Source organism: Leopardus geoffroyi, chromosome X (genome assembly GCF_018350155.1).
Source record: "Leopardus geoffroyi isolate Oge1 chromosome X, O.geoffroyi_Oge1_pat1.0, whole genome shotgun sequence".
In the NCBI taxonomy this organism is placed as follows: Eukaryota; Metazoa; Chordata; class Mammalia; order Carnivora; family Felidae; genus Leopardus; species Leopardus geoffroyi.
In genome coordinates, this window is record NC_059343.1 from 58,454,278 (window position 1) to 58,480,247 (window position 25,970).

At 41.9% G+C, this 25,970-nt stretch overlaps 2 protein-coding genes across 5 annotated transcripts in view; both read left to right on the top strand.

Annotated features, from left to right (window-relative positions):
* Positions 1-5,492, top strand: part of ITGB1BP2 (integrin subunit beta 1 binding protein 2) — a 29,938-nt gene extending 24,446 nt beyond the window's left edge. For 2 of the 4 annotated variants that reach the window (XR_006711112.1, XR_006711114.1), the window contains one exon: positions 434-450. Coding sequence is in view for 2 of the 4 variants with exons in the window: in XM_045472801.1 (XP_045328757.1) it covers positions 434-472 (39 nt within the window). In the remaining 2 variants the exon portion in view is untranslated. Of the gene's footprint in view, positions 1-433; positions 510-5,343 lie in introns of those variants that run through there. The other 2 variants (XM_045472801.1, XM_045472805.1) reach the window with 2 other exon arrangements.
* A 9,254-nt stretch (positions 5,493-14,746) lies between these two features.
* LOC123595098 (rho-related GTP-binding protein RhoG-like) lies at positions 14,747-25,491 on the top strand. Its single transcript, XM_045472324.1, has 3 exons — positions 14,747-15,281; positions 20,883-20,980; positions 21,388-25,491. Exons 2-3 carry the CDS (start codon positions 20,969-20,971, stop codon positions 21,976-21,978), a joined length of 603 nt encoding a protein of 200 aa, XP_045328280.1. The 5' UTR covers positions 14,747-15,281; positions 20,883-20,968; the 3' UTR covers positions 21,979-25,491.
* Positions 25,492-25,970: the final 479 nt, after the last annotated feature.

Consider the following 25,970-nt stretch of genomic DNA (forward strand, 5'->3'; position numbering starts at 1 on the left):
TCTCTCTCTCTGCCCTTTTCCCCCACTTGTGCTCTCTCTCTCTAAAATAAAAAATATATATATATATATATTTTTTTTTCTGAGTTTATCCTGTGGCTTTTGACTTTTCTTTTTTTGTTTTCTTTTCTTTATTTTTGAGAGAGACGGAAAGCACAAACAGGGGAAAAGCAGAGAGGGGAAGGGCAGAGGATGCAAAGCAGGCTTCATGCTGATAGCAGAGAGCCCAATGTGTAGCTCGAACTCATGAATTGTGAGATCATGACCTGAGCCAAAGTCAGGCTCTTAACCGACTGAGCCACCTAGGTGCCCCTACTTTCTTATTTTTTAATGGCAAAATATATATAACATGAAATTACCATTTTAAAGTGTACAATTCAGTGGCATTAAGTATATTCACAATGTTTTATAACCCATCACCACTATTTATTTCCAGAACTTGCTCATCATCCCTAAGAGAAACTCTACCCATTAAACAATAATTCTTCATTGTCCATTCCCAACAGCCCCTGGTAAGCTCTATTCTACTTTCTGTCTCTATGAATTTGCCTATTCCAAGTACCTTATATGAGTGGAATTGTACAATATTTGAACTTTTGTGCCTGGATTATTTGAGCTTTTGTGCCTGAACTATTGTGCCTTAGCATCATGTTTTCAAGGTTTGTATTTATTATAGCATGTATCAGAATTGTATTCCTGTTTATAGCTGAATAATATTTTATTGCATGCATATACGATATTTTATTTGTGCATTCATCTGTTAATGGACACTTGGATCATCTCTACCTTTTGCCTATTTACGAATGTTGCTGTACAAGTATGCAGTGAACATTGATGAACCAGTATTTGTTTGAGTCTCTGCTTTCAATTTCTTTGGGTATATATGTAGGAGTGTTGGATCATATGGTAATCCTATGTGTAACTTTTTTTTTTTAACTTTCTGAGAAATCACCAAACCAATTTCCACAGTGGCTATAAACATTTTACATTTCCATCAGCAATACATGATGTTTCCAGTTATTTTTTAAGATTTTTATCCAATTTGTTTAAACACACATACACACACAAACAGTTCACCCATTTCTCCCACCCCCCCACACTGTGCCTCTTGTAACTACCATTCTGTATTCTGTAACTATGAGGTTGGTTTTGGCTTTTTATTTTTTTTTAGAGTCCACATATAAGAGAGATCATAGAGTATTTGTCTTTCTTTATCTGATTTATTTCACTTAGCATAATGCCCTTGAGATCCATCTATTTTGTTGTCACATTTGTTGTCACAAATGGCAAGATTTCATTCTTTTTTGTGGCTGAATAATATTCCATTCAGAGAGAGAGAGTGTGTGTGTGTGTGTGTGTGTGTGTGTGTGTGTGTGTACGTACCACAATTTTGTATCCTTTCATCCATTGGAAGACACTTAGATTGTTTCTATACCTTGGCTATTGAAAATAATGTTGCAATTAACAAGGGGGTGCATATATCTTTTTGAGTAGTGTTTTCATTTCTTTTGGATAAATGCCCAGAAGAGGGGTGCCTGGCTGGCTTACTTGGTAGAACTCATGTGACTCTTGAACTCGAGGTCATGAGTTCAAGCACCACGTTGGGAGTAGAGTTTACTTACAAAAATAAAAAGAAAATTAAATACCCAGAAAAGGAATTGCTCGATCATATGGTAGTTCTATTTTTAACTTTTTAAGGAAACTCCTGGCTGTTTTCCGTAATGGTTGCACTAATTAACATTCCCACAAACAGTGTACAAGGGTTCCCTTTTCTCCACATCCTCACAACACTTTTTATTTCTTGTCTTTTTGATAGCAGCCATCTTAACAAGTGTGAGGTGATATTGTGGTTTTGATTTACATTTCCCTGATGATTAATGATATTGAGCAACTTTTCGTGTACAATTTGGCCATCTATATGTCTTCTTTGGAAAAATGTCTAATTCAGATTTTCTGCCCATTAAATTTTTTTTTTTTTAATTTTTTTTTTCAACGTTTATTTATTTTTGGGACAGAGAGAGACAGAGCATGAACGGGGGAGGGGCAGAGAGAGAGGGAGACAGAATCGGAAACAGGCTCCAGGCTCTGAGCCATCAGCCCAGAGCCTGACGCGGGGCTCGAACTCACGGACCGCGAGATCGTGACCTGGCTGAAGTCGGACGCTTAACCGACTGTGCCACCCAGGCGCCCCCCATTAAATTTTTTTTTAATGTTTACTCATTTTTGAGAGACAGAGACAGAGTGTGAGCAGGGGAGGGGCAGAGACACAGAATCCAAAGCAGGCTTCAGGCTCAGAGCTGTCAGCACAGAACCTGATGCAGGGCTTGAACCCATGAACTGTGAGATCATGACCCAAGCTGAAGTCGATTGCTTAACCAACTGAGCCATCCAGGCACCCCTGCCCATTTTTAAATCAGATTCTTTTTTTTTCTTTTTTTGCTACTGAGTTGTATGAGTTCTTTGTATATTTTGAATATTAGCCCCTTATCAGATATATGATTTGCAGTTATTTTCTCCTATTCAGTAGATTGCCTTTTCTTTTTGGTAATGATTTCCTTTGCTGTGTGAAAGCTTTTTAGTTTGATGTAGTCCCACATTTTGATTTTTGTTTTTGTTGCCTTGGTTTTGGGTGTCAGATTCAAAAAATCAATACCAGTACTGATATCAGGGAGGTTATTACCTGTGTTTTCTCTAGGAGTTTTATGGTTTCAGGTCTTACCTTCAAATCTTTAATCCATTTTGAATTAATTTTTGTATAATGTGTAAGATGGTGGTCCAGTTTCATTCTTTGGCTATGGCTGCCCAATTTTCTGAGCACCATTTACTGAAGAAACTGTCTTTTCACCATTGTGTATTCTTGCCTCCTTTGACATAAATTAATTGACTAGGGTTCCAATTGCTTCACATTCTCACCAACACTTGTTATTTTCCATTTTCTAAGTCATAGCCATCCTAATGAGTTTGAAGTTTTATCTCACTGTGATTTTGTTTTTCATTTCCCTAATGACTACTGAATTAAGCATCTTTTCATGTGATTATTGGCTGTTTGGCTATGTCTTCTTTGAAGACCTATCTATTCAAGTCATTTGCCCATTCTTGAACTGGGTTGTTTGTTTTCTTGTTGTTGACTTGTAGGAGTTCTATTTTCTAGATGTTAATCTCTTATCAGATAAATGATTTGCAAATATTTTCTCCCATTCTATATGTTGTCTTTTAACTTTATTTTTTTAATTTTTATTAACGTTTATTATTTTTGAGAGACAGAAAGAGACAGAGCACAAGCAGAGGGGGGACAGAGAGAAGGAGACACAGAATCCTAAGCAGGCTCGGGGCATAGAGCCTGACACTGGGCTTGAACCTATGAACCAAGAGATCATGACCTGAGCCAAAGTCGGATGCTCAACTGACTGAACCACCCAGTAACCCCTTCACTTTTTTTTTTAAGTAAGCTCAACACCCAGTGTGGGGCTTAAACTCACAACCTGAGATCAAGAGTTGCATGCTCTACTGACTGAGCCAGCCAGGCACCCCATCTTTTCACTTTCTTGATATCTTTTGATACACACAATACTTTAATTTTTTTTTTAATTTTTTTAACGTTTATTTATTTTTGAGACAGAGAGAGACAGAGCAAGAACAGGGGAGGAGCAGAGAGAGGGAGACACAGAATCTGAAACAGGCTCCAGGCTCCGAGCTGTCAGCACAGAGCCTGACGCGGGGCTCGAACTCACGGACCGTGAGATCATGACCTGAGCCAAAGTCGGACGCTTAACCGACCAAGCCACCCAGGCGCCCCTATTTTAATTTTTATATAAATTCCAATTTATCTATTTTTTCTTTTGTTGTCTGTGCTTTTGTTGAAAAGACTGTCAATTTCCCATTGAATCTTCTTTTTTGTTTTTTAATGTTTATTTTTGAGACAGACAGAGGACAGGTGGGGGAGGGGCAGAGAGAGAAGGAGACACAGAATCAGAAGCAGGTTCCAGGCTCTGAGCTGCCAGCACAGAGCCCAATGCAGGGCTTGAACTCATGGACTGTGAGATCATGACCTGAACCAAAGTCGGAAGCTTAACCGACTGAGCCACCCAGGCTACCCTCCCATTGAATTTTCTGACATCTTATTGAAAATCAGTAGACTATATATTTGAGGATTTTTTTCTGGGCTCTGTATTCCATTGGTCTATATGTTTATCCTTATGCCAGTACCACACTGTTTTGATTACTGTAGCTTTGTAGCAGCTTGTAGTTTTGAAATCTGGAAGCGTCAGTCCTGTAATTTTGTTCTTTTTCTTTTTCTTTTTTAAGTTTATTTATTTCAAGAGAGAGAGCGTATGCAAGCAGGGAAGGTGCAGATAGAGAATGAGAGAGAGAGAACCCCAAGCAGGCTCTGCGTTGTCAGCACAGAGCCTGACGTGGGGCTCAATCCCACGGATCATGGGATCATGACCTGAGTCAAAAGCGAGAATTGGATGCTTAAACCGACTGAGCCACCAAGGCGCCCCTAACTTTGTTCTTTTTCAAGATGGTTTTGGTTATTCAGGGTCCCTTCAGATTCCACATGAATTTTTGGATGGATTTTTCTATTTCTTCAAGAAAAAAATACATTGGGATTTTAATTTGGATTACATTTAAATTGAATTTGTAGGTCACATTGGGGAATATTTTTATAACAATACCAAGTCTTTCAATCCATGAACTCAGGATGTCTTTCTATTCTTTTATGTCTTCTTTAATTTAGTTCAGCAGTGCTTTGTGGTTTTCATTGATAGTGTATGTAATTGCAGCTGATTTTTGTGTATGATTTTGTAGACTACAACTTTGCTGAATTTGTTTATTAGCTGTAACAGTTGTGTGTGTGTGTGTGTGTAGAGTTTTCTACATATAAGCTCATGCCATCTGTGAACAGGGATAACTTTACTTTTTCCTTTCTTTTTATTTTTTTTTAAGTTTATTTACTCATTTTAAGAAAAAGGGTGTGAGCAGGGGAGGGGCAGAGAGAGAGGGAGAGAGAGAATCCCAAACAGGCTCCATGCTCAGCATGCTTAGCATGGAGCCCAATGCAGGGCTTGATCTCATTACCACAAGATCATGACCAGAGCCAATATCAAGAGTCGGATGATTAATGGACAGCCAGCCAGGTGCCCCTCCCTTGTTGCTTTAAAAATTCTGTCTTTGGGTTTCAACAACTTAATAATATATCTTGATATAGAACTTTGAATTTGTCCTATGTGGATTTCATTGAGCTTCTTGGGCATATATATTCATGTATTTACTCAAATTTGGGACATTATTGGCTATTATTTTTTAAAAAATTTTTTCTGCTTTCTCTCTCTTTTTTCCTTCCAGGACTTCTATGTGGAGTATGTGTACCATGGTACATTTGATGATGTCTTACAGGTCCCTCAGGCTCTATTCATTTTTTTTAAATGTTTTATTTATTTGAGAGAGAAGGCAAGAGAGAGAGAGGGAGAGAAGAGTACACGTGAGTGTCAGGGAGGGGCAGAGAGGGAGGGAGAGAATCCCAAGCAGGCTCTACATTGTCAGTGCAGAGCCCAATGTGGGGCTTTGACGTGGGGCTTGGTCTCATGAACCATGAGATCATGACTTGAGCCAAAATCAAGAGTCAGATGCTTGGGGCGCCTGGGTGGCACAGTCGGTTAAGCGTCCGACTTCAGCCAGGTCACGATCTCGCGGTCCGTGGGTTCGAGCCCCGCGTCGGGCTCTGGGCTGATGGCTCAGAGCCTGGAGCCTGTTTCCGATTCTGTGTCTCCCTCTCTCTCTGCCCCTCCCCCGTTCATGCTCTGTCTCTCTCTGTCCCAAAAATAAATAAATGTTGAAAAAAAAAATTAAAAAAAAAAAAAAGTCAGATGCTTAACCAACTGAGGCTCTGTTCATTTTTCATCATCCTTTTTTTCTTTTTCCTTGGAATGAATGATTTCAAAGAAATCATGGTCTCATCTCCCCTCCCTCCAGTGGTCTCATCCTCCACCCCAGTGGTCTCATCTTAAAGTCTGTTGATCTCTTTTGCCTTCTCACATCTTCTGTTGACCCCTAGTGAGTTTTTTCATTTCAGTTATTGTACTTTTCAGTTCCAGAATTTCAGTTTGATTTTTTTTTGTAATTTCTCTTTTATTGATACCCTCATTTTTTACATACATTGTTTACCTGATTTCACTTAATTCTTATCCATGGTTTCTTTGAGCTTATTGAACATATTTAAGACAGTTGATTTAAAATCTTTGACTAGTAATTCCACTGTCTGGGCTTCCTCTTTCAAATCCTCTTTTCCCTGTGACTTGGCCATACTTTCATATTTATTTGTATATTTTGTAAATTTTTTTGAGAACTGGACATTTTGAATAGTTAAGTGTGTATTATTTGTTGTACATGGTCACTGAAGTTTCTGTTCAGTTATCTCTGTGGTCAGCCAGTTACCTGACAAAGATTTCCTTAAATGTCTCTGTCCCCAGAGTGGGGAAAGAAGCAAAAGACCAAAAAACCCAAGTACTGTTTCTTTTTTCTTTTTTAATTTTTTTTTAACATTTATTTATTTTTGAGACAGAGAGAGACAGAGCATGAACAGGAGAGGGACAGAGAGAGAGGGAGACACAGAATCTGAAACAGGCTCCAGGCTCCGAGCAGTCAGCACAGAGCCCGACACGGGGCTCGAACTCACGGACCACAAGATCATGACCCGAGCTGAAGTCAGGCGCCTAGCCGACTGAGCTACCCAGGCGCCCCTCAAGTACTGTTTCTTTAAACCCCTTGTAATCTGCTTCAGTCCACGTGGTTTGGAACAATGGTCAGCCTCTGTGCCAGTCTCTCAGCCATCAAAAACATCAATCAGCAATCAAACCACATGATCCTGATAGTTGAAGGACAATGTCTTTATTGCCCACTCAAGCGTCAGGAGGCTGCACTAGGAACTGTTCCCTTACCTACCTGCCTTAGTGCTGGGGGATGAAAACTACTGGGTAAAAGGCCAATGTTTGAAGAAATTTACCAAAATTGATAAGCCTCTTTATCAAGCTCTCCCCTGGACTCTGCAAGTATTTAACTACACTCCATAGTTCCAAATTGTTACAATTGACAGTTCCTGCCAATTCAATAATTGTTTAGGAGGATGGATGGATTCTTAGAGCGTCCTGCTCTGCCATCTTTTGTGACATCTGGCTGGTATTTTTTTAAAAAAATTTTATGGCACAAAAACAGACACATAGACCAATGGAATAGAATAGAAACTCCAGAACTAGACCCACAAATGTATGGCCAACTCATCTTTAACAAAGCAGGAAAGAACATCCAATGGAAAAAAGACATTCTCTTTAACAAATGGTGCTGGGAGAACTGGACAGCAACATGCAGAAGGTTGAAACTAGACCACTTTCTCACACCATTCACAAAAATGAACTCAAAATGGATAAAGGACCTGAATGTGAGACAGGAAACCATCAAAACCTTAGACGAGAAAGCAGGAAAAGACCTCTCTGACCTCAGCCGTAGCAATCTCTTACTCCACACATCCCCAAAGGCAAGGGAATTAAAAGCAAAAGTGAATTACTGGGACCTTATGAAGATAAAAAGCTTCTGCACAGCAAAGGAAACAACCAACAAAACTAAAAGGCAACCAACGGAATGGGAAATAATATTTGCGAATGACATATCGGACAAAGGGCTAGTATCCAAAATCTATAAAGAGCTCACCAAACTCCACACCCGAAAAACAAATAACCCAGTGAAGAAATGGGCAGAAAACATGAATAGACACTTCTCTAAAGAAGACATCCGGATGGCCAACAGGCACATGAAAAGATGTTCAACGTCGCTCCTCATCAGCGAAATACAAATCAAAACCACACTCAGATATCACCTCACGCCAGTCAGAGTGGCCAAAATGAACAAATCAGGAGACTATAGATGCTGGAGAGGATGTGGAGAAACGGGAACCCTCTTGCACTGTTGGTGGGAATGCAAATTGGTGCAGCCGCTCTGGAAAGCAGTGTGGAGGTTCCTCAGAAAATTAAAAATAGACCTACCCTATGACCCAGCAATAGCACTGCTAGGAATTTACCCAAGGGATACAGGAGTACTGATGCATAGGGGCACTTGTACCCCAATGTTTATAGCAGCATTCTCAACAATAGCCAAATTGTGGAAAGAGCCTAAATGTCCATCAACTGATGAATGGATAAAGAAATTGTGGTTTATATACACAATGGAATACTACGTGGCAATGAGAAAAAATGAAATATGGCCTTTTGTAGCAACATGGATGGAACTGGAGAGTGTGATGCTAAGTGAAATAAGCCATACAGAGAAAGACAGATACCATATGGTTTCACTCTTATGTGGATCCTGAGAAACTTGACGGAAACCCATGGGGGAGGGGAAGGAAAAAAAAAAAAAAAGAGGTTAGAGTGGGAGAGAGCCAAAGCATAAGAGACTCTAAAAAACTGAGAACAAACTGAGGGTTGATGGGGGGTGGGAGGGAGGGGAGGGTGAGTGATGGGTACTGAGGAGGGCACCTTTTGGGATGAGCACTGGGTGTTGTATGGAAACCAATTTGACAATAAATTTCATATATTAAAAAAATAATAATAATAAAATAAAATCATAATCTCAAAAAAATAAATAAATTACTGTCCCATTAAAATAAAAAAAAATTTTTAACGTTTATTCATTTTTGACAGATGGAGAGAGACATGGCATGAGTGGGGGAGGGGCAGAGAGAGGCAGACACAGAATCTGAAGCATGCTCCAGGCTCTGAGGTGTCAGCACAGAGCCCGATGCAGGGCTCGAACCCATGAACTGTGAGATCATGACCTGAGCCACAGTCTGATGCTTAACCAACTGAGCCACCCAGGCGTCTCAATAAAAATTTTTTTTTAAGTTTATTTATTTATTTATTTATTTTGAGAGAGAGAAAGCAAGTGAGAGTAGGGGAGGGGCAGAGAAAGAGAATCCCAAGCAGGGTCTGCACTGTCAGCAGAGAGCCCAATGCAGGCCTTGAACTCAAGAACCATGAGATTATTACCTGAGCTGAAGTTGGACGTTTAACTAACTAAGCCACCCAGGTGCCCCTTAAATAAATAAAAACTTAAAAAAAAAGTTTTTAAGTTATCAAGCTGTAAACTTAAAATGAGCTTATGGCATATAAACTATATCTCTGTAAATCTGATTAAAAATATAAGGTGGCAATAAAAAGGAATGAAGTACTGATACGTGCTACAATGTGGGTGAAACTCAAAAACATGCTAAATGAAAAAAATCAGATACAAAAAGATGATATATTGTGTGATCCCATTTATGGGCAATACTCAGGAAAGACACCTTTGTAGAGACAATAAGTAGATTAGTGGTTGCCCAGTACTGGGAACAGGGAGTGACTGCAACTGGGCAAGAGGAATCTTGTTGGGGTGATGAACATGTTCTAAAATCATATTGTGATGATAGCACAACATTGTAAATATACTGACAATCATTAATTGTACATTTAAAATGAGTGAATTAATTGTATGTAAATTTTTGTTTCAATAAAGATGTTTTAAAAAGATAATTGCCCGGGGTGCCTGGGTGGCTCAGTCGGTTGAGCGTCCAACTTCGGCTCAGGTCATGATCTCGCAGTTCATGAGTTCGAGCCCTGTATTGGGCTCTGTTGACAGCTTGGAGCCTGGAGCCTGCTTTGGATTCTGTGTCTCCCTCTCTCTCTGCCTCTCCCCTGCTCGTGCTCTGTCTCTCTCTCTCTCTCAAAAATAAATAAAGATTTAAAAAATTAAAAAAAAAAGATAATTGCCCATTTGGGCCAGCAATCACACTCAATTTGCCCAAATGAGCAAAACTTATGACCACACAAAAACCTGTACTTAGATGTTTATAGTGCTTTCTTCATAATTGCTGAATCCTGGAAGCAACCAAGATGTCCTTCAGAAGGTGAACGGATAAATGAACCGTGGTAAATCCAGACAAGCCATCAGTCCATGAAAAGACATGGAAGAACCTCAAAAGCACATTACTAAGTGAGAGAGCCAATCTGAAAAGTCTACATATTTTGTGATTCCAACTGTATGACATTCTGGAAAAGGCAAAACTATGGAGACAGTAAAGAGATCAGTGTTTGCCAGGGATTGGGGGAAGAGGGGAATGAATAGGCAGGCCACAGAGGATTTTTAGAAGAGGAAAACTATTCTGTATGCTGTTATAATAGTGGATATATGTCATCATACATTTGTCAAAGCTCATAGAATATACAACACCAAGAATGAACTCTAAATTATGGACTTTGGGTAGTAATAATGTATGAATGTAGGTTCATCGACTGTAACAAATATGCCACTCTGGTGGTGTGGGATGTTGAGATAGTGGGGTAGGCTATGACTCTTTTGGAGGCAGGGGGTATATGGAAATTCTCTGTACTTTCTGCTCAGTTTTGCTGTGAACCTAAAACTGATGTAAGAAGTGAAGTCTACTGGGGTGCCTGGCCGGCTCAGTCTGTAGAGCATGTGACTCTTGATCTCAGAGTCATGAGTTCATGTCCCATGCTGGGGGTAAAGTTTACTTTAAAAAAAAGTCTATTAAAAATTAACTGTTTAAACAAAAATAACAACAGTGTATTGTGGGGTACAAGTAAAATGCATAACAATAATGTAAAGTCCAGGAAGACAGAAATTGAAGTACATTAACATAAGTTTATAACTCTTCATGAAGTGGTATAATAACACTTGAAGGTAGACTGTTAAGTTATGGTTGTACATAATAAACCTATAAGCAACGACTAGAATAATAAAACAAAGATGTAAAGCTAATAAACCAATAAGGAGATAAAATAGAATTAAAATAATATTGGTCAATCCAAAAGAAGGTAGAAAAAAGAGGAAAAAGAACAAAGAAGAGATGGGACAAAGGGAAAACAAAAGCAAGATGACAGACTCAAACTTAGCCATATTGGGGTGCTTGGATGGCTCAGTGGGTTAAGTGTCTGACTCTCGATTTTGACTCAGGTCATGATCTCATGGTCGTGGGATCAAACCCCGCATTGGTCTCTGCACTGAGCACAAAGCCTGCTTGGGATTCTCTCTCTCTGCCCTTCCTCTATGCTCTCTCTTAAATACATTAACATAAAAAAAAACCCTTAACCATATTAACAATTACATTAAATGTAGATTGGCCTAAGGGTGCCTGGGTGGCTCAGTTGGTTAAGCATCTGACTTTGGCTGGGTCATGATCTTATGGTTCATGAGTTCGAGCCCTGCGTCTGGCTCTGTGCTGACAGCTCAGAGCCTGGAGCCTGCTTCAGATTCTGTGTCTCCCTTTCTCTATGCCCCTCCCCCACTCATGATTGTCTCTCTCTCTCTCTCTCTCTCTCTCTCTCAAAACATGAATAAGCATTTAAAAATTTTTTCTTTTAATGTAGATTGGTCTAAACACCCCAGTTACAGAGTAGAGATGGTAAAGCTGGGTAAAAATTAAAAAAGCAAGACCCAACCATATGCTGCCTATAAGGAATGCTCTTTAAATACAGAGACACAAATAGGTTAAAAGTAAAAGTATGTAAAAGAGATGTGCCATGATAACCCTGCTCAAAAGAAAGCTGGGAGGGGCGTGCTATATTAGTATGGAAGAAAGTAGATTTCAGAGCAAAGATACCAGGAATAAAGAAGGTAGGGGCACCTGGGTGGCTCAGTTGGTTGAGCATCTGACTTCGGCTCAGGTCATGATCTCACGGCTTGTGAGTTTGAGCCCCGCGTCGGGCTCTGCTGACAGCTCAGAGCCTGGAGCCTCTTCAGATTCTGTGTCTTTCTCTCTCTCTCTGCCCCTCCCCCACTCACACTCTGTGTCTCTGTCAAAAATAAATAAACATTAAAAAAAAGAAGGTAATCTCATAATGTAAAGGGGTCAATAAATGAAGAGAACATTTCTAAATACATGTACACTTGATATAAGAGCTTCAAAATACATGAATCAAAAACAGATAAACTGCAAGGAAAAATAGACAAATCCACAATTCTAGTCAGAATATTCAGATATTTCAACAGCTTTCTCTCAATAATTGATAGAAAAAGTAAGCATAAAATCAGCAAAGATATAGTAGAAGTGAACAACACTATCAACCTCATTGACCCAATTGACATTCTTGGAACACTCCATCCATTAATATCAAAATACACATTCTTTTCAAGTGCACATGGAGTATTTACCAGAATAGACCATGTTCTAGGCCACAAAAAAGACTCAATGAATTCAAAAGGGTCAAGACATACAAAATATGTTCTCTAAAAACAATGGAATTAAATTACACATCAACAACCAAAAGATCTCTGGGAATTCCTCAATATTTGAAAATGAAACAATCCACTTCTAGATATCCCATGGGTCAAAGAAGAAATCAAAAGAGAAAATAGAAAATATTTTGAACTCAATAAATATTTAAAAAACCACACTGTATAATTTATGGTATTTTGCTAATGCAGTATTTAGGGGGTAATTTTTATGTACTAAAAACCTGTATTAGAACAGAAGAAATGTCTCAAAACAATGACTTCAGCTTTCACTTCAGTAAAAAGAAGAGCAAATAAAACTCATAGTAACATAATTAATGGAGATCAAAGTGGAAATCAGTGAAATAGAAAACAAAACAATAGAGAAAATCAACAAAACCATATTCTTGTAAGGCAATATTCATAGCAGCATTATTTATAATAGTCAAAAATTGTAAACAACCAAAATGTCCATCAAAAGATGAACAGTAGCTAGAAAAGTCAAATTCATGGAGACAGACATTTGGTTTCCAGAGGCTGGGGGCAGGAGGGAATAAGGTGTTATTGCTTAATGGATACAGAGTTACTATTTGGGGCGATAAAAAACGTTTTGGACATATCAATGGTGATGATTTTGCACAACATTGTGAATATACTTAATGGCACTGAATTGTACACTTGAAAATGGTTAAAAGGGCAAATTTTGTTATACATATTTACCACAATTTAAAAAATGAATAATGTGGGGCACCTGGGTGGCTTAGTCATTAAGCGTCTGACTCCAGATTTCAACTGAGGTCATGATCTCACAGTTGGTGAGATAGAGCCTGCTTGGGATTCTGTCTCTCTGCCCCTCTCCTGTGCTCTCTCGCTCTCTCTCTCAGAGTAAATAAAGAAACTTAAGGGGCGCCTGTGTGATTCAGTCGGTTGAGCATCAGACTTCGGCTCGGGTCATGATCTCACTGCTTATGGGTTCGAGCCCCGTGTTGGGCTCTGTGCTGACAGCTAGGAGCCTGGCACCTGCTTCGGATTCTGTGTCTCTCTCTCTCTGCCCCTCCCCTGCTTGCACTTGCTCGCTCTTCTCTCCCTCTCTCTCTCAAAAAGGAATAAACATTAAAAAAATAAAAATAAATAAAATGAAATAAAAACAAAGTAACTTAAAAAATAATGTAATATACAAAAACTGCATTGAATTGTACAATTTTTAAAAAGATTTATTATTTTTTTTTCAGTCTTTATTTTTGAGAGACGGAGCATGAGTGGGGGAGGGGCAGAGAGAGAGAGAGAGAGAGAATGAGAGGGAGACACAGAACCCGAAGCAGGCTCCAGACTCCGAGCTGTCAGCACAGAACCCGACGCGGGGCCCAAACTCATCAACCGCGAGATCACGACCTGAGCCGAAGATGGAGCTTAACCGACTGAGCCACCCAGGCGCCCCAAAGATTTTTTATTTTTAAGTAGTCTCTACACTCAACCTAGGGCTTGAACTTAGGACTCTGAGATCAGGAGTCACATGGTCTACTGACTGAGCCAGCCAGGTGCCCCTGAATTGCAGGATTAAAATTAGTGAATTGTGCAGTATGTGAATTTAAATCTCAACAAAGTTGCTAAAAAAAAGAGTGCATACTATATGATTCCATTTACAGAAAACTCTAGAAAATGCAAATTAATACATAGTGACAGTAACCCTAATTCATTCACTAGCTCATTTTCTTTTTATAATTTTTTTAAACGTTTATTCATTTTTGAAAGACAGAGAGAGACAGAGTGAGAATGGCGAAGGGGCAGAGAGAGAGGGAGACACAGAATTTGAAGCAGGCTCCAGGCTCCAAGCTGTCAGCACAGAGCCTAATACGGGACTCAAACTCACAGACCACAAGATTATAACCTGAGCCAAAGTTGGCCGCCCAACCGACTGAGCCACCCAGGCGCCCCATCTTTTTAAAAATATTTATTCTTTTTTTTTCCTGACAGGCATTTATTTATTTATTTATTTATTTATTTATTTATTTAATATGATTCATTGTCAAATTGGCTTACATGCAACACCCAGTGCTCATTCCAACAAGTGCCCTCTTCAATGCCCATCACCCATTTTCCCTCTTCTCCCACTCCACCCTCAGTTTGTTCTTTGTATTTAAGAGTCTCTTATTTATTCTTTTTTTAAAATGTTTTATTTATTTTTGAGAGAGGGAGAGAGACAGAGCACGAGCAGGGGCGGGACAGAGAGAGAGGCAGACACAGAATCCGCAAAGCAGGCTCCAGGCTCTGAGCTGTGAGCACAGAGCACGACATGGGGCTTGAACCCGTGAACCATGAGATCATGACCTGAGCCAAAGTCAGATGCTCAACCGACTGAGCCACACAGATGACCCCAAATGTTTATTTATTCTTGAGAAAGAGAGAGAGACAGAGAGGGAGACACAGAATCTGAAGCAGGCTCCAGGCTCCCAGCTGTCAGCACAGAGCCTGCCCCCAGGCTCTAACTCACAACCCCGGAGATCATGACCTTAGCGAAGCCGGTGGCTTAACCGACTGAGCCACCCAGGCACGCCCCACTCCCAGAGCCACCCACACGCCCCTCGTTTTCTTTTATCGCCTCCGTTTCTCCTACTACGTCAGTTTCCCGAGCGCCTCCTTATGTTAATATTGGTGTTGAGGAGGAAAAGGGGGCCTGCGGAGGAGGGGGTGGCCTCACTTGCCAAGGGAAAGATGAGCCTTGGGGACCTCTGAACCGAGTAACTCCTTTTGGGGTCCGCACCTGGGGTCCGGAGCTAAGTAATCCTCGATCACCCCCAGGGTGTATTTTAGAAGCCTGTGACTGGCAGACAGTGAGGTTGGCCCTAGGACTCCACTTCCCAGGAGGTGTCGGGGCACCGTGCCGAGACTGCGTGTGACGACGGGGTGGGACTCGGTAGCTGCCCGGATGTGGCGCTGAGCCCGCGGAGCCTGCCCACCCCGGGCGAGAATTGCCCTGGAGGCTCTGCCCGCTTCGGTGAGCGACGCGGGGAGGACGATCGCTTTGCCAGGTAATCTTTTTGGAGACCCTCCCCCCACCGGGCGGTACCCCTCGCTGCCCTTTTCTTGAGTCTCCCCATCCCCGGACGGTTGGTTGCCTTAGTCTGTGAGCCATTCCCTGGATGGAAGGCATTTGAGGGTGGGATGAGGTGTATGTATGTTATGGAGGAGACTGAGCCAGCTCTTCCTGTTTGTGAATCCTATTTGTGGGGCACCTCTCTGTCCCGGGCTCACCAGTTCATATGAAGTCCCGGATTCAATTAGCCTTGGTGAAGAAGGATGTGAGGGAAGTGCTGAGCGGGCTCGTGTGGTATTGATGGGTCACTACCACTGCCTCTGGGTTGGGGAGTGTTCACATGGCTTCCTTCGGCCCCCAGTCCTAAAGCCTTCTTCGACTGGACTTGAACCAGAGAAGTCTGTCTTCAATGTGAAAAGGCTTCCCGGATTTAGTAGATAACTAAGTTGCAAAGTGTGGTAAATAAAAATGGGGGGAGGGTCTTCTGCTGAATTGATTTAGTTTCAGAAAGTTACAGAGTGATTTCAAGTACTTTAGATTCAGACTTATGGAAAGGGTGAGACTTGGAGGAGAATGTGCTAGAATTACTAATGCTTTTAGCTGCATTCTGGTCTCCGCTGCTATTGGGTCTTTTACATTGTGTTTCAACCTGGGAGAAAATGGACTCCTACGCAGACTATACATGTGAAGAAGGATGCCTTGTCAGAGGACATTGGAAGATTTAGAAGAAACTGTAATTCCAGTTAACCGCGAATGACTAACTCAGAAGGGAACTTTCTGGGGGTGCTGATTTCTGCAGCGCCACACCTCTCCCAATTTCTGATCCTAGAGGCATACCTAAAGATCTCTGAGCTGCTCTGATGTCTACTTCACAGTGCTACTGGGAGGCTTAAAGAAGATAATGTGAAAGTATTTGGCACAATGCCTATAATAAGCTCTCAAGTTTTAGATTCCCTTTGCTTCCCCATAGCAACTTTTTTTTTTTCCCTCTGAGCCATGAATTACTTTGTATTATTATTTGCCTTTTCACAGAAGTTTTGTCTTGACCACAAGATTGTAACTTCTAGCATTCTTTCTTTTTACTCTTTTTTGAGTCCCTTCTAGTAGTGTGCTGCCCATAGTAGTACCTGGGAGAGTGTGTGTAGATAGTGGTGGTGGTGAGGAGGGGAAAGCTGAAGGTGACTCTTAACAGCACAGCATTGTGCTAGATCCCAAAGCTGAGGTAGACAAACTTGTCTCATTTGCCTTTCTCTTATAACTTCTAGGCTTCTACCAGAGCTCCAAAACCTTGAAGAATATTTTTATTTTTAGTAATTTAAACCATTTTTAAATGTACAGTACAGTAGTGTTAACTGTATTCATATTGTTGTGCGATAGATCTCTAGAATTTTTCTTTTTTTTTAAATTTTTTTTTTTTTTCAACGTTTATTTATTTTTGGGACAGAGAGAGACAGAGCATGAACGGGGGAGGGGCAGAGAGAGAGGGAGACACAGAATCGGAAACAGGCTCCAGGCTCTGAGCCATCAGCCCAGAGCCCGACGCGGGGCTCGAACTCACGGACCGCGAGATCGTGACCTGGCTGAAGTCGGATGCTTAACCGACTGCGCCACCCAGGCGCCCCTAGAATTTTTCTTTTTTTAAAAAGTTTATTTAGGGGCGCCTGAGTGGCTTGGTCGGTTAAGCGTCCGACTTCAGCTCAGATCGTGATCTCATGGTTTGTGATCTCACGGTTTCTGAGTTCGAGCCCCGCATCGGGCTCTGTGCTGACAGCGCAGAGCCTGGAGCCTGCGTCAGATTCTGTGTCTCCTCTCTCTCTGCCCTTCCCCTGCTCACTCTCTCTCTCTCTCTCTCTCTCTGTCTCTCAAAAATAAATAAACATTTAAAAATTTTAAAGTGTATTTATTTATTTTGAGAGAGACAGAGAGCACAAGTGGGGGAGTGGCAGAAAGAGAGGGGGACAGAGGATTCTATGTGGATTCCACACTGTCAGCACAGAGCCCGATGCAGGGCTCAAACTCACAAACCACGAGATCATGACCTGAGCTGAGGTCAGACGCTTAACCAACTGAGCCACCCATGTGCCCCAGATCTCTAGATTTTTCATCTTGCAAAACTGAAACTTCATATCTATTAAACAACTCCCCATTTCTCCTCCCCCAGCCTTGGCACCTACCATTCTGCTTTCTGTTTTTATGTATTTGACTACTCTAGATACCTCATGTAAGTGGAATCACGCATTATATGGCTGTTTGCAACTGATTTCACTCAGCATATATCCTCGTTTCATCCATGTTGTAATGTATGAAGATTTCCTTCTTTTTAGGGCTGAATAATATTCATATATATATCACATCTTTTGAAGTTTATTCATTTTTGAGAGAGAGAGAAAGATAGACACAGAGGGAGTGGGGGAGGGGCAGAGAGAGAGAGAGAGAGAGAGAGAGAGAAACACAGAAGCCCAAGCAGGCTCCAGGCTCCACGCTGTCAGCACAGAGCCCAACATGGGGCTCGAACTCACAAACTACGAGATTGTGACCTGAGCCGAAGTCTGATGCTTAACTGACTGAGCCACCCAGATGCCCTGATCACATTTTTTCTTTATGTGTTCATCCATCGATGGACATTAGGTTGCTTCCACCTCTTGGCTCTTGTGAGTAATGATGCAATGAACACTGGTGTGCAAATATCTCTTTGAGATCCTGTTTTCAGTTTTTTAGATATATTTTTTGTATTATTTTCTAATTTTTATTATTTATTTATTATTTTTGAGAGAGAGAGGGTGCAAGTGAGCGAGGGGCAGAGAGAGAGGGAGAGAGAGAGGATCCCATGCAGGTTCCACACTGTCAGTGCAGAGCCCAAAGCATGGCTCAAGCTCACCCGATGCGGGGCTTGAACTCACGAACCGCGAGATCATGACCTGAGCTGATGTCAGATGCTTAACCGACTGAGCCACCCAGGGCGCCCCTTTAATATTATTTTTAAACTTTTTAACCATGGATAATTCCAAACATACACATAAGTAAATAAAATGTATAATGAAGGGTGCCTGGGTGGCTCAGTCAGTTGAGCGTCCAGCTTCGGCTCAGGTCATGATCTCACGGTTTGTGAATTTGAGCCCTGCATCAGGCTCTGTGCTGACAGCTCAGAGCCTGGTGCCCGCTTCGGATTTCGTGTCTCCCTCTCTCTCTCTGCCCCTCCTCTGCTCTCAGTCTGTCTGTCTCTCTCTCTCTCAAAAAACAAACATTAAAAAAATAAATAAAATATGTAATGAACATGCAGGCTAAAGAAATTAGTCTATTAATTGTACAAAGTAGCACCCCCAAAACACCTGGGACTTTTCCTGGGCACTCCCTTTCATTGAAAGTTTGCTGTGGGTGAGGATGTTTTGGGTTATGTTTCAGACCTGGGATGTTCTAGCTGCACTTCATCATCTAGGCTCCCAAGCATCAGTGTGACTTGAAAGCCCATCTGCTTACAGAGATGAGGACCTGAGCTTGGGGTGCAAAGTGGTTTTTGTGCCTAAGAGTTTTGCTCTGGTTCAACAACTCCGTCAGGTGCACAATTGTCCTAAAGGCAGTCACTCTGAACAGAGATGTTAGACACTGGATGATACCTATAGCAGGCTGGGAAGCTGAGTTGTACAGGCAGTAATTGCTATAGGAATTCAGAGGAGGAAGAAATTAATCCAGACTGGGTAAATCAAGGAAGGCTATTCTCAAAGAAGGTGGTGGTGACCTTACCCTGTTTCCGTTGAAGTGTATGTATGGGGCGCCTGGGTGGCTTAGTCGCTTGAGTGTCCGACCGGCTCAGGTCATGATCTCACGGTTCGTGAGTTTGGGCCCCTCATCGGGTTCTGTGCTGACAGCTCAGAGCCTGGAGCCTGCTTCGGATTCTGTGTCTCCCTGTCTCTCTGCCCCTCCCCCACTTGTGCTCTATCTCTCTCTGCCTCTCAAAAATAAAGAAATGTAATAAAAATTAAAAAAAAAAGAAATGTATGTTTGATCCTTATGTCTATTCCTAGATGCAAAGAGATTCCTAGATGAAAAGAGCTGATGATCAGTGGATACCCTGGGATGGTTGCCTACTGGAGCTGAATTACACCCTGAACTTTTAGCTGTGGGACCTGTGCTAGTGAAGGCTTCTTGGTGGAATGCCTTGCTGGTCAGAATAGGCTGTGTGCGAGGATAGCTGCCTCCAGTGTGCCTGTGTGAAGCATACTCAGAAGGCCAGCTTTTCTTTTTTTTAAGTTTATGTATGTATGTAATCTCTACACCCTACGTGGGGCTTGAACTCACAGCCCCAAGATCAAGAGTCACATGCTCTTCCAACTGAGCCAGACAGGCTCCCCAGAAGGCCAACTTTTCTTGATTCTGACCCAAAATAAGGTGTTTTGTTTTATCTATGATATGGGCCTGATGTAGACCTTAGCTAATAAGACAACAAGATGGGGGATGTATCTATTCCCCCAAATTCCGAAGGTGGGAAACTAACAGATTCTCAATTTTTTTTCCATAATCAAATACATATGACAATTTATCCCCATTCCTCCATGTTCTGACACTTGACGAAGCTAATGCTATTAGGATCAGGTCTGAAATGAATATAGTAGTTAAGAAGCTAAAAGGAAATGGAGTGTTTTGGGGGACACTGACAGGGTAGGGCATTGATAGTAAACATGCTTCTTGGAGATCATCTGTACCTTACCATTAACTCTCAAATGCTTGATTCATGAAGAAATGGATGAGAAAGTATGGTGCTGTTATGACCTATGGTTTTGCTTAGATAGGGTAGGAAGGGATGAGATCCCTGCTTTGTCTAGCATTGTAATCATATTACAGAATGTTGCCTTCCCCAGAACAGTAGAAGATTATGAAGTCATGGTAGCTTCTAATACTTCTAATGAGTATTCCCTATGTGGCAGGCACTAATGAGTACTACATGTACATTGTTTCATTTAAAAACATGCCCAAATTTACAAAGCTTAGGAAAAGAGAGGACTGGTTTTAGACTCCAGGTGGTCTGACTTCAGAGCCTGGACTCTTAACGACTTCTGTAGAGGGCTATGTCTGACTGGCCTACCTTTCTCTCCAGTATTAGAGTGTCACTGTTTGTTAGGAACAGAGGTTTCTTTGCTGAGTCCATAGCCACATCCCCAAAGTAAGAGCCATGTCTCTTTTGTTTCAACCTTTAGAACCTTCTTTATATATCAATGGTTTTTTATTTTTATTTATTAAAAAAATTTTAATGCTTATTTATTTTTTGAGGGGGGGAAGGGGCAGAGAGAGGGAGACACAGAATCTGAAACAGGCTCCAGGCTCTGAGCTGTCAGCACAGAGCCCGATGTGGGGCTCGAACCCATGAGCCACAAGATCATGACCTGCGCTGAAGTTGGACACTCAAAAACTATATCAATGGTTTTTAAAAAATTAGTTCCCATTTATTGAGCACCCACTATGTTTTAGCACCTTTGATAGAGTATATCCAGGTGTCATGACAATGATGTAACATAAATACCTATGTATATGAATGGTTTTTAATCTTTACGGGCTCAGCCCTTTTCGACAATCTGATGACAGTTTTTGATCTTCTTTCCAGAAAAATTCACTTACGTACATTCACATCATATTGTATACTTCAGAGGCGGCTTCTAGGACCTACTGAAGCTTATTGTCTAGCAGTCCATGGACTCCGCGGTAAGAACCCCTACCCTATACAGTCTTTCTCAGCTGACTCTTATGTGGTGTTAAGGGGATGGACAGTGTGTGGGGGGGTGTCTTACTTCCTCAATTTCTCAGAGGGAAAGAAAGGTTTATAAAGCATAGGCTCCCAAAATTAACCAAGCATCTGTGAACACTCTTTCTTCTTCTTCTTTTAAATGTTTTATTTATTTATTTTTGAGACAGACCATGAGCAGGGGAGTAGCAGAAAGAGAGGGGGAGACAGAGGATCTGAAATGGGCCCTGTGCTGACAGCAGAAAGCCCGACATGGGGCTCGAATTCACAACCCGTGAGATCATGACCTGAGCCAAAGTTGGACGCTCAACTGACTGAGCCACCCAGGCACCCCTGTGAACACTCTTTCTTTCTCTCTTTCACTTAGGACTCCAAGGGAAGAATGCAGACAATCAAATGTGTGGTCGTAGGAGATGGGGCTGTAGGTAAGACCTGCCTCCTCATCAGTTACACAACAAATGCTTTTCCTGAAGAGTATATCCCCACTGTCTTTGACAACTACAGTGCCCAGACATCTGTGGATGGCCAAATTGTCAGCCTGAACCTGTGGGACACAGCTGGCCAAGAGGAGTATGACCGACTGCGAACGCTGTCCTACCCCCAGACCAATATCTTTGTCATTTGTTTTTCTATTGGTAACCCATCGTCGTATGCCAATGTGAGGCATAAGTGGCACCCAGAGGTCTCTCATCATTGCCCCAATGTACCTGTCCTGCTGGTAGGCACCAAGAGGGACCTGCGGAATGACATTGAGACAGTGAAGAAGCTGAAGGAACAGAGCCTAGTGCCCACAACTCCTCAGCAAGGCACTTCCCTGGCTAAGCAGGTGGGGGCTGTGAAGTATCTGGAATGTTCAGCCCTGATGCAGGATGGGGTCCATGAGGTATTTTCAGAAGCTGTCCGCGCTGTGCTTTACCCTGCCACAAAGAAGAACACCAAGAAGTGTGTCCTCTTATAGCTTTCAGGGTGCTACTTGGGGACTGCACCTAAGGAGAATGAGGGGGATTCCTTTGATAGCATTTAACAATGCCAGCACAAGCGATTTGTCTCTTTTCCTAGAACCCATAAGCTCCAGGTTGTTGGGCTTTTGGAGGAACAAAGACAGCCTAGTTTGTACATGGCTGCTTTGAAGTTTGGTCTGAATCTTCTGGAGGAAGTTTGGGGAGAGAGAGAGAGACTGACTTTTACCTCTAAATTTAGCTTTCCTACTTATATTTACCATTGAGCAAGTGCCTCACAGAAGGACAAGTTTCTACAGTTTTCAGATCATTGCCTTAAACTTTCTAATATGCTAATTTTGGAAAAGCATTTTATATGTGATTCCTAGGTGTTCCCAGTATTGGCATGTTCTTCCCATTCTTGAGATCAGATATTTTTGCAAAAAATGGTTAAGCAGCATTTTTCAAAGTTCTGTGAGATACTAATAGATGTTCCTTAAAAGGGTTCTGTGGTCAAGTAAGTCAGGAACCAGTGATTTTTTTTTTCAGTTTTTGTTTAAATGCCAGTTACCATACAGTATAATATTAGTTTCAGGTGTGCAATATGGTGATTGAACACATCTGCACAACACCTGGTGCCCATCACAACAAGTTCACCCCTTAACTCCCATCACCTATTTAACCCAGCTCCCCACCCACCTCCCTTCTGGTAACCCGTGATTTAAATAAAGCTGAATAGGTTCCTCTACTGCAGGAATTTATAATTTTCAATAAGTAGGCAACATTTCCCAAAATTATTTCACTGAACTTTTTTTGTTTTGGTCCCATGCAACACCTGTTAACATCTCTGGAAACACATTTTCAGAGATACTCAGTTAATAGGTACTAGAAATTCTCACAGAGGCTGCGGGGGGAAAAAGCATAATGTGATCCTGTTCTTTTTGAGGTTTCCCTCTTTTTTAATGTTTATTTATTTTTGGGGGGGGGTAGGGGCAGAGAGAGAGGGAGACAGAATCTGATGAACCTCCAGGCTCTGAGCTGTCAGCACAGAGCCTGACGTGGGGCTTGAACCCACTAACGTGACATCATGACCTGAAGTCTGATGCTTAACTGACTGAGCCATTCAGGTGCCCCTCCCTCTTTTTAAAAAAAGTTTTATTTTGAGAGGGGGAGAGAGAGAGCTAGAGCACACACAAGTGGGGGAGGGGCAGGAGGAGGGAAGACAGAAAGAGAGAGAGAGAGAGAGAGATGCAAATCTGGAACTCAAGAACCTTGAGATCATGATCTGAGCCAAAATCAAGGGTTGGCTGCTTAACCTTAACTGACTGAGCCACCCATGTGACCCATTGATGTTTCTTTCCCTCCCTATGCCTTTGAGAGGAGTATTCATCCACCATGGACTTGTTGTTGGTTCCTCTTCCACCCTCAGGAAATGGGTTTGGCACTTAGTCATGATAGTGCCTTGGGAGTGGGGTCTTGATGGTCAGATCTGCTCAGATTATGATAGCACTATGGGCTTGGCGATGTGGAGTTGATCCCTCCATAAAGCTGTGTCCCTGAGGTGTCTCTTAGTCCCTGTTTTTCTGTCAGTTTTCACTTTAGGAAAAGACCACTAAAGGTTAACCCCATAAATAAAACTAACCAACCAACAAACAAAATGTTCTGCTAGTCATTGTCAGGGAGTTCTTTGATTCCCTCAGACTCCTCAGTGTCCTCTGAGTTACCATAAAGGCTACCTTCCTCTCTTCCTGTTCCTCCCTCCTCTGTACATCTGCATCTGTGTGTGTGTGTGTGTGTTTAGTCTTGGTTGCCTTTGAGGTCCTGTAGTTGCTCCAAGAGAGTTGGAGGAGAGTATGTTGTATCTCCAGACCCCGGGGCTGTCACATTTGTGGGGATTTTGCTGGAGTTGCTCAGCCTGCTCTGGAGAGTAGGAGTCAGATTCCTTACCCTGGTAGGCCTGCTTCTCCTTATCCTCCCTACTTGTAGTTTTGACCTTCTTCATCTGATATAGAAGGAAAACATAACTTCTCCACCTGGCAGATAGTGGTTGAGAACTCCGCTGTGTACATACTCTCTCACCCTGCCAAAATAAGCATTGGATCTTTGAGAGTCTGGGAAGTGGAGTTAAAAGAATCACATCCCGCCTTCTGTGGTGGGTGAAGTGCCTGTGTTTTGCTCTGTGATGGTCTTACTGTTGCTCTTTGACAATATATGATCAGATTAGCCCTCAGGTAAACTGAACCTCCTGAATAGGGTTGCCAGATAAAAGGGAATACTTTTTTTTTTACAAATAATTTTTTTAAGTTTATTTATTTATTTTGAGATAGAGATTGTGAGTGAGGTAGGAGCAGAGAGAGGGAGAGAGAGAGAATCCCAAGCAAGCTCCATGCTGTCAGCGCAGAGCCCAACATGGGGCTCAAACTCACGAACGATGAGATCATGACCTGAGTCGAGATCAAGAGCCAGACACCCAACCGGCTGAGCCACCCTGGCACCCCTACTTTTTTACAAGTAATTTTTTACCGTAAGTATGCACCATGCAATATTTGGGACCTACTTAGAGTAAAGCATGATTTGCTGTTTATCTGAAATTCAGATTTAATGGGTCATCCTGTATTTTTATTTGCTAATTCTGGCACCCCTATTTTTGGAGAATCTGAACCCTGGAGGTCAGGCAGATACCAAGTATTGTTAGAAGGTAAAAAGTCATGTAAGCTCACTAGTCTAACTCCTTTTCTTCTGGTTTTCCTTTCCTTCACCATGGGCAAAAGTGTTTTGTTTTGATTTTCCTTTATCACTGCACCCTCCACTCCATACAGTAATTCAATGGTGTATATTTTTACACCACTGATTGTCTAAAGCTGTGGGGGATCCAGGATGGATATTGGCTGGTAGATGTCTCCTATCTCAATTTCAATGTACTGTATCTATTTCCGGTGTGTGACCCAGGGCCCCAGGGTTGTAGGGGCTCTGTGTGAACAGGGTATTACCTGGAAGAAGGTGAGGGTGGCCCAGTAACACATTGGAAAGTGGGGGTCTGTTAGAGTAGTGTGACTGTAGGAGTCAACTGGCCGCTGAGTTTTCCCACAGGCAGCCAAATGAAAGCACCAATTGCTCGAGTGTATTCTAGTCTCAGGATGTTCTGATTGATGCTGCCTGAGGTGCTCACAGGACTTCGTGGTTGAAAGGGGCTAGAAACGTGGCTGACGCCTGTGTCTCTGGGAACTTTCTGTGTAGCTACTGAAATCTCTTTAATTGGCTTTTAATTTAATTGTGGCTCCTGCTCCCACTTTGCCTGGCAAATTCCCAAATGTAAGCCTGGGTTTGGTTTGGTCAAAGTTGTGTCCTCTAATGAATGGAGATTTGATCCACAAGTCTGAGAGTGTGGTTTTGAATTGGACTATTCTGATGGTCCTAAACATACACTGGCATCTTGATTTTTTTTACTTAAAAGGATTTTGTATCAAGACTAACATGCTAATATCACTTTTTAAATTGTTCATAATGGATGGTAATAAACTTTTCTGATTTTACTGGGTCTGTTGCTTTCTAAAGATTGAAGCAATTCCTCCATCCCCCTCCTTTGTTTTGAGTGGCTTCTAAATGCCTTTCAACTTGCAAAGGACGAAATAACTTTAATTGTCATATTTCACATCGCACCTGTGTGTAACCGTACTTATTTTTCTACCTCAGACAACCAGGGTAGGGGACTGTCTTCCCTGTTAACATTGATTCTCTAGTTCTTGCCTCACCCCAACCACCTATGTATCTCCACGATTTAGCTTAATTTCCTGCTTTTCACTAGTGACACACCAGTTAGTTCCCTGTAAGCAATTATTACACTACATCCAGTAAACAATTATCAGACTCCTGGTGTGTTAGAGGTATTACTGTACTAGTGGCTACGGTTGTAGACATGAGACATAGCATTTAATGTCCTTTGCCTCTTCCAGTTATCTCAGGAAAATATCCTTCCTGTTTGTCATAACAATGAACTAATACTGACTTAATT